This window comes from Onychomys torridus, chromosome 4 (assembly GCF_903995425.1).
Source record: "Onychomys torridus chromosome 4, mOncTor1.1, whole genome shotgun sequence".
NCBI lineage: Eukaryota > Metazoa > Chordata > Mammalia > Rodentia > Cricetidae > Onychomys > Onychomys torridus.
In genome coordinates, this window is record NC_050446.1 from 150,438,932 (window position 1) to 150,448,381 (window position 9,450).

The 9,450-nt window shown below is 44.7% G+C and overlaps 1 protein-coding gene across 1 annotated transcript in view; it reads right to left on the reverse strand.

The window, feature by feature from the left end:
* The window catches only part of Pcsk2 (proprotein convertase subtilisin/kexin type 2), a 260,763-nt gene extending 252,653 nt beyond the window's left edge, over positions 1-8,110 (reverse strand). The window contains exon 1 of the mRNA XM_036184115.1: positions 7,575-8,110. Within this exon, the coding sequence (XP_036040008.1) occupies positions 7,575-7,748 (174 nt within the window). The 5' untranslated portion in view covers positions 7,749-8,110. The remainder of the gene's footprint in view (positions 1-7,574) is intronic.
* Positions 8,111-9,450: the final 1,340 nt, after the last annotated feature.

The window sequence follows — 9,450 nt, forward strand, 5'->3', positions numbered from 1 at the left end:
TCTTTTAGTGCATCAGGCATAGGCCAAGAACACATTTTTTTTTTTTTTTCTGTTTACATGAGATGGATTAGAAATGTTGCATGGTCAGGCTTGTCTATAACTCAGGCTGAAAAATATGTATTAGCACAGGTCAAGGAAAAGGGGTTGTAAGTTTGATGATTAAGGTTTCAGCTGCTCCTACAAGTGACTTTGTGGAGACTGGATCTCCGGTGGCTTGGATTAGCTTCATGGAATTTTTTCTCTTCTCTAAGGCAGCTAGTCAGTGAAAATCTAAGGAAGACGGAATGGCTAGCTGCAACAATTACCATAGTCTATAGTGAACCAACTTCATGGAAATCTAGGATATGGGCCATTTCATGAACTATTACTAATCCACAGATGGATTGCTATCGGGCTGGGGTCTATTACTTTCATGATCTACTGCAAGTCAACACATGACTGCTTCCTTATTGTAAAAGGGTATTACTAGGCCACTGTCTGATTATTGCCACCACCAACAAAAGATATCTAATTCTATGCACCCAGCACTGTTCTTAGCTCCCACACACAGTACATTAGATTTTTGCAACCCTAATATTTTTACTTATTTAATTTTTTTAGAATATTATAAATGTACACAATGAAATATGATCATATCTACCTCCCACTTCCCCTCTTACAACTCTCTGAATGTCTCCTGCAAGTCTCCTCTCATTATAATGCCCTTTTTTTGTTTATGTAAATCCAGTTAGTACTGTTTATATGTGCATGTGTATGGGGCCATGCATTGTTGAGTAGGAAACCTACCAGACGTTGCATCTTCAAAAAAGAGTGATTCTCTCAGTCACAGAAAGTATCCACTACCAACAGTTCCTTAATAAGGAACAGAGGTCTGGAGATCATCTGCCTCATCTGTGATGAAATTTGGGCTGGCTTGATCTTTTATAGGTCTTATATAAGTAATCATAACCATTGTGAGTTCATGATTGTGACAGCATTTCAGAGCACTACTTCCCATCATTTGGCTCTTACATTCTTCCTATCTACTATATTTCTTGAGCCTTGGTGAGGGTAGGATTAAAGTAGATGTCCCATTTAGGGATGATCACTTAGTCTCTTATAATCAGCATTCTGACCAGTTAAGAATAAATGCTGAATAAAAGAGTGTCAAAAACACAACACATTGTGAGACATTTTAGTCTAGCTATTCATCAGACAAAGCTGCAATGAAAATTGGAAGGTAGTATGACTACACCCTATCAGAACGGCTAAGAGCAAAGAGGTGTGAAATATCAAATATGGGTGAGAGTATGGAGTATCTGGAGCCCTCAGGCATTGCTGGTGGACATGTACAATATTATAATTGCTTTGAGAGACCTTGTGGCTGCTTGTCTGTAGTAGGCAGAATTCTGAGAGGTAACCCAAGACTTGTGTTTCCCACTGTTGATGTCCTTTATAATCTCCTCCCTCAAGTGAGGTAATATGGGTTGTGACTGTAAATTGGATGGATTTCACTTTTGAAATTAGATTATAAAAGTTGGAGGTAATAATCAAGCATATTTAGGCTACCAAATCAGTTTTTCAGAAAAAAAAACTGAGAAGAGGAATTATCTTGGTGGGCCTGCCCCAATCAGGTTGATTGACCTAAGAAAGGGACAGGGCCTTTATAGAAGGAAGATATTTGAATGGTTACCGCAGGTACAGGCCTGTGGAAGGAGGCTAGCTGTGAGTCAGGGAAGGTAGCCTCTAGGAGCTGAGCCTTGTTCTAAACAGTAGCCAATGAGGAAATGAAGATCCCTAGTCTATATCCATGAAGAACAAAATGCTTTTGAAAACAAAATGCTTCTGAAAATCCGTGTCTACCTGGAAGCTGTTTATTCATTGTCATGCTTCTAGATGAGGACACTGCTGGCTGATGATTTTATCTTTTTAGGGCTTTATAGCAAAGGACTCGACTAAGCCCTACCAGATTCAATGCAGTTCCAAGGGATGCATATTGTAGTGATTTGTCACATAGTGTTCTCTTGGTTGCTGTGATAAACATCACGACCAAAAGCAACTCAAGGAAGGAAATGGTTCATTTTGTCTACAATTCCAGGTCACAGCCCATCACTGAAGGAAGTTAAGGAAGGAGCTCAAGCAGGAACTGGAGTAAAACTCATTGAGAAACACTGCTCCTGTGCTCATACTCAGCAAGTTTTCTTATACAACTTAGTAACACCTTGTGGGTTGGCACCTTCCACCATGGGCTGGGTCTTCCCACATCAATCAACAGTCAAGACAATTCCCCACAGGTCTATTCAATTTAAGCAGTTCCCTCATTTGAGACGTATTCTTCCCGTTAACTCTTAGTTGTTGTGTCAAGTTGGCAGTACATCACCAGGAAACACAGCAATAAAAAAAAAAAAAAAAACAACCCACAAAACAAAACAAAACAAAACAAAACAAAACAAAACAAAAAACAAACAAAAACCAAACCAAACCAAACAAAAAACAAAAAACAAAACAAAACAAAAAACAAACAAAACAAAACAAAAAACAAACAAAAAAACAAACAAACAAACAAACAAACAAAAAACCCAAACCAATACTACTTCCTACTGTGGATATCGCTTTGTGTAAATAAAATTCTGCTTGGCCAGGCCAGGCAGGAAGTATAGGTGGGACAAGAGAGAAGAGAATTCTGGGAGGTGAAAGGCTGGGGTGGAGATTCTACCAGCCTCGACCATGACAAGGAAGATGTAAGGTAATGGTAAGCCACGAGCCACGTGGCAAATATAGATTAATAGAAATGTGTTAATTTAAGATAGAAGAAGTAGATAACAAGAAGCCTGCCATGGCCATACAGTTTCTAAACAATGTTTCTGTGTGTTTACTTGGTTGGTTCTGAGTGTCTATGGGCCTGGCGGGTGACGGAGATTTGTCCTGACTGTGTGCCAGGCAGGAAAACTCTAACTACAACTTCCTAATCTCAAATATATGCATGACTCATGGAATTCATTCTAGTAATTTCCAACAAAAAGGCACATGCATGTCTAGCCAAAAACATATACTGTTGCCTATTAGCATCTACTGGGAACTGGTGTCAGCATCTTTGGTGTTTACCTAAGTCCCAAATACTTGATCCCTTATACAAAATTGTGTACGATTTGCATGTAGTCAGCATGCATACTTCCACAAGTACTATAAATAATTTCTACTTACTTGTAGCACCTAATGCAGTGTAAATGCTATGTAAATGGTAAACAAATTGTTTTGGGAAACATAACAAGGTAAGAAACATCTGTTCAGTACAGATGTACCTTTGGTTTTAAAACATTTTCCACCCATCTCTGGTTGAGTGCAGATATGAAGCCACCTGGATATGGAGTGCCAGCTAGACTTGGCATCCCCCAAAGCAATGTTTATATTTGCCTAACCTCAGAAGCACTCAATGAAGCAATAGCAGGCCTTAGGGTTCCTGATAGTCATTCTTTCTTGACTTCAGTACTCTTGACACAGTGTGCTCATTTTGTGAAAATATTAAATTATGTTCTCTCATAAGTTAAATTATATGTCCCTAAAATAAAATGATCCAAAATTTATTTTTATTACCTACAGCACAATTATTATTAGATTGCTTTTAGAATTGAAAAATATTCATACACATATGAAAATGGTCATACAATGTTACCTGGAGCAAGCACCCTGGAGTTAGTCCACTGTGGGTAAAAACCCAAACACGTTACAGTAAAACAGAAGTACCTAACAATGTTTAAAATGTTAACTCTCTTAGAAAAACTTAACCCTTTCCTTATTTTGCTGAATATTCCCCCACCCCCCTCAAAACTGGCTGAAACTGTTTGGTATGGAATGTTATCATTTTGGTAAGTAATGTTTATTTTCCATATCAGAAGAATAAAAAACAAAACAAAACACCCAGTGTTCTGAGAAGTGGCGGTGTTGTTTGAAGTCAGTTTCATCACTAGCTAAATTTTTAGACATAGCATCTCAGATGGATATGTTTTGGGGTGAAGACCAGGTCAAAATAAAACAGAAAGGAATTAGACATGTACTTTACTCCATTTACTGGAGGAAACATAATTATTTACTAATGGTCTTCTAGTGATGAAAACATTAAATCATGATCAAAACCTTTCCCCGGATTTAATGCCCAGCACAGCATGTGGCATCCAGGGTAGGAAAGGGCAGGTTATTTAAGCTTTTCTCTTTTGAAGAAGCATATAGATGTGCTCAGTAGTCAATGGCACATGTTCACATTATCAAGAGCAAACTAACAGTAATTAGAGTAAAGGTAAAAAAGGAAGAAAATGGAAGGGAAAATTTTCATGTTTACAAAATGGTACCTCCAAAGCAAAGTTCTTGACAGTCAGGGCTTCCTGAAGGCCGCTTCTAGTCAAGTGAATTTGGATTTATATTTGGGTTATTCCCTTTGTCAACATTAGGCAGTTACTTAATACCTTAGAGCTTTGAATTTCATCTGAGAACTAGGGTTGAAGCTATTTCTATTCCTTTTGCAAGGTTAGGATGAGATAACCTATAACACAGAAGGCTATTCCCATCTGCATCGCTGCCCCTTCCTATGTATGAATAACTAACTACTGAGAATCTTTCATCCTTAGCATTGAGCAGGAAAAAGTAAGGAGGCTGCTAGAGCTTAGAACAATCACAGAGAAGTATGTCTTGGGGTTCCAAATGCAAAACAAATGACAAAAGTTGGGTCAAGCATAGAGCAGCACAACGAGACCAAGAGAGCACAGTGCCTGTGTAGCTGAAGTTTTCCTGTGTCTTGGCCAGCCAGTGGTTGGGACAAATCTCTCCTACTCATGTCCCCCAAGTAAACACACAGAAGCTTATATTAATTAAAACTGCTTGGCCATTAGCTCAGGCTAACTACTGACTAGCTATTACATTTAAACTCAGTCCATTTATGTTAATATATATGTTGCCACGTTTTTCTGTGGCTTTACCTATGTGCCATGACATGCTGCTCCCTGGATGGCAGGTTGGTGTCTCCTGACTCAGTCTTCCTGTTCCCAGAATTCTCCTTGTTTGCTTATCCTGCATATACTTCCTGCCTGGCTACCAACCAATCAGCATTTTGTTAAACCAGTGTACAAAAGCATTATCCCATAGTATGCCTGGGACACAGAGTAAATAAACCAGGCTAATAAGTTCTCTAAAGCACATCAGTGTGCTGGTTAAGGTGAGGAAGCCAGGAATACAGATGATGTCAGCTCTGAATACTTAACTGCCCAGTGGAAAAACAAACCTGCCTCACTTTGACTTATTTACACGAGTGACTGAGGATGGAACAGAGGGTACCAGCTGTCTCTGCCTTGTGGACATTTGGGAGAGGAAAAGCTCTTTATGGTTGTAGCATCTGGCAAGATTTAGGTCCAGATCTTGACAGATCAGCAGCACATGGATCCAAAGGAGGGAAAGAGAGCTCTTTGGGAGCAGACACTACACCATGAAGCTTCTTCAGGCAAAGGAATCTTGACATACACTGATTAGTTTTTGAATATGCATCAGGGAAAAAGTCATAGGATTTGGTTAGGGGAGGATAAGGAAATGGAATAAAAGAGATAGTAAAATGAAAGCTTGTTCTTCACAGATGGGAATTTTAGCTTTACATTGCAACAGCAACAACAAAAAAAAAAATCAGTGGACTCCTCTCCAAGAAATAATGGGGAGAAAGTATGTCTATACTTTGCCTAGCATCAATTTCACTGTCATGACTGTTAAATTCTCCTTGAACTTATGTATGAAAGCCGGCTGGAGGGAGAGCTCAGAGTTAAGGGTGCATACAGTTCTCAGGACCCACATGGAACAGTTCACAACCTTCTGTAACTCCAGCTCCAAGGGGATCTGATGCCTCTGTCCTCTGCTAGCCTGCACCATACAATTGGTAATAAAAGAAATCTTTTTTCAAAAAGGAAAGTATGCAAGTACTATGACATATGAAAGTTCTTACCATCAGCTTATCAGCTAACCATAATCACTCATATCCAATGGCGATAGGACCCTGGGTCTTGCTAAATTTTTTGGGGGAGGGGAGGAGTGAGGTGGGGAGGGTACGCTTATTCCAGGGTTGGATGTCTTTGAAAACAGCCACGGTGGGCCCTAGTTAGGAAGGCCAGCCTACTGCTCCATCAGCAGGAGTCTGGTCTACCCCGCTTCACCTACACTTCTTTGGAGCAACTAGTTCTCTGTGTGTGAGACCCGCCCGCGCGCCACCCGCAGACCCGCGCCTCCTCCAGGACCTCTGTCAAACTCGCTGCCAAACCCAGCTGCGGTGGAAACGCACTGCTGCGCTGGTAAGTGGAGGCGGGAGTGCCCTGCGCTCCTGAAGGAGTCTTCGTGGTGGCTGAGAGCCCAGTGAGAGGCATAGGAAGTCCAGACAGAAGAGACCCAGCCTGCTGCCCTTCCAAGAAGAAAGCCTACTGCTCTTTCACAGCGATTTCCTTGTGAGACCAGGAGGGAGGGGATGGGGCCTAAAACCCCACTGAAGTCCTCCTGGTCCACGGGTACCAAGCCACATCCTTGACCTTCCAATCCCCTCCCTCTCGCTTCTTCTCACATACCCACTCTCCCCCAGTAGTGCCAGGTCCCCTAAGGACATTCCAGACCTCAGATACAGATATTTCGCAGGCAGAACAAGTGGGTCACGCATGCCCCCCCCCCGCAAGCGCATTCTTCTCCTCTGTTCCCCCTAGGATGAGTATCCTAACTTCTCCAGAGGTGGCCAGCGGCACCCGAAGACCGAAACCCTATCCAAGTGCCCGAACAGTTCAGCTCGGACAACTTCTTGGAACGGGGATCCCCGTGCTCTCCCGGGAAAACCATGCTGGCTGCCCACATATCAGGAGAGGACACCTCGACTCCTCGGTGGGGAATCCCCCTCAGAATCCATCTCTTTGGGCGGCGAGGTGTCCTACAGCAGGGCATTAAGAACTCTCTAAACTGGAGTGCGCTTTGAGGGTGGGAGGTCGTGGGTGGGGGCCAGAGCGCAGAAGTTCCGCACGGGTTTTGGACATAGAACCCCATCCACGTATCCAAGTCAGAAAGCTCTTGTCCGCTGAAAAAAGCAGGGACCAAAGTCGTTAGGAGGGAAGTCCTCTAGGCGTGGGTCGGAAAACTGGGGTCAACTGCAACGCTCAATCTTTGAGCCATGTCGGTGGGAAACTATTCTTCCTCCAGGGTGTGGGGGCGGGGAGAATTCCCTGGCAAAGCAGTCGACGTCAAGCCCAGCTGCTCTGGACTCCATCCCTCTGTCCCCAGGCAGCCTGGAAAACTTGGTACCTCGGACAGCAGCCCGGGCGCACAGCATCCTTTGCAAGGTGCGGTCCTATTTCCCTCCCACCAAGTGAAACACCAACAAATTATTTCGCTGACCTTTCTAATACAGATGAAGGACATTTTAATTACATAACCCACGAAAGATCACCGGAGGCAATGTCGTGTTTGAGAGCCGATAGCAGAATAGCTGCATAGCATGAAAAAAGACAGAAAACTTGCAAATCTGCAACGAGATTGCGCAAGGCTGTCTCTTCTCTGGAAACAACATGTGAAATGCATGGGGGAAATCTTACCTTTCGGACTCCAAATCCGTGTTCTGCTGCAACTTGGCGAGCCTCTTCCTCTCCGTCTTTATGCAACTCCACAAGAAAATGATTCGTGAAGACGGGTCTCTCGGCAGACGCAAAAACCATGACACAGAAGAGGAGCCCAGCCGCTTTCCACTGGGATCCACAACCGCCCTCCATCCTTCTTTGCGAGTGAAAAGTGGGGCTGCGAGGCGCGCAGGCGGGTGGAGCAGGGGACGAGGAGGGAAGATGCAAATAAAAAATAGGTATGTAGTTTTTGTTTCTGTTTTTCTTTTAAAAATCTTTTTATAGCAAAAGAGGCAAAAGAGAAGCTTGGCAAACAGCAAATCTGTGCTCTGTCCACCAGCAGCTGGCTACCAGGCAAGCCGTGGAGTCGCGCAGCCTGGATGGCTGGCAGGGGTGCGAATGTGCGGAGCTATGTGTACCCGAGAGAAAGAGCTAGTGTATGTCTGTGCTTGATGCTAAATCTGCATTTTCAGCTCCTCCTCGGATCCAATTCCACAGGGCTAGAGGCGAGCGCCAGCCCGAGTGACGCGCGCCCGCCAGCAGCCAATGGAGGCTAGAGAAACGGCGGGCTCCGCCCCGGGCCGCCCCGGGCCCGCCCCCGCCCGCCCCAGCCCTCCCTCGCCCAGCTGGCTGCCTGGGTCCCCGGGGGCGCCGCTTGTCCGCGCCCCCGCCAGCCCAGAGCGCCTTTGCTCCTCCTGGCCGCCGCGCGCCTAGGAAAATCCGCCCGCTACCACACGCCGGCGGCGCCCGGTGATGTCATTGTTTGTGGAAATCTGCACAGCTCCGGGAAGGGAATTACGGTGCGTGCGGCTGTCAGAAGCCCCGAGGGGAGCGGGGCCCTGGCCGCTCCCTGTTGCTCTTCCTTACTAGTCTTCAGCTGCAAAACAACTCTCCTCTCTTTTCTCTTCTCTCTTCCCTTCTCCTCTCTTACCTCTTCTCACTTCTTTCTCCCTTCCTTTCTCCTCCCACCTTTCTCCCAATAACAAAGCGAATTTGATCCTTCCCGCCCCCTCCACTTTGGGCAAATCCTAGGCTGGCCAGAGCATCTTCCCAGGAGTGACTCATGGGGGCGGGAAGGAGCTTTTCTCCAGGTTCTTTACCCCATGCTCCAAGCAGGCCAGAAACTAAACATCTGGCAGTCCAGCGGGAGTCCGGGCTGTCCCTTCCCCCAACACACACACCTGCGATGACTAATAGAAGAGACTCTTCAGAATCAGCGATGCACCTGCATCCCAAGACTGCCTAGAAGGGGAAGGCATGATGCTCATGTTGGGAGACAGATTTTTAGACCCTGGACTTGCAGCTGCATCAGGACCAAGAGTGAGAGTTTAACGAGGTGTAGCCACCCATTCCAGGAGCTGGGTCAGAATTCCTGCTAGGTATCTTTGCCTGCAGGATAATTCAGGCTGAGTAGGCAGGGGGACAGCAATGTTGTCCAGGTCCTATAAACTGCTGAGGTCTGAATTCCCCTTTTTGCTCAAGTAGGAGGAAGTAGACCAGCTCTGCTGTAAAGGAACGAAGATCATTGTTCTTAGTAGCTTAAATATTTAGTTGTTGTGGAGTATATTTACATTGTTTACGTTTCAACGCCGAAGTTCAAAATCCTGCCATAAATCGGATAATCAGGAAGATGTGTTTTCTTAAAAGAGAGAGAGAGAGAGAGAGAGAGAGAGAGAGAGAGAGAGACTGAGTTTGTAATATTGCCACAACACATCACACCCAACCACACCCCTCCACTCTCTCCCCTTTTAGCACAACATCACAGTCTAGACAAGAAACACAGGATTGATGGATATGAACACATGCGTAGCACACAAGGCACACTGTCTTCACTGACATAGCTGTTCCCCAACAT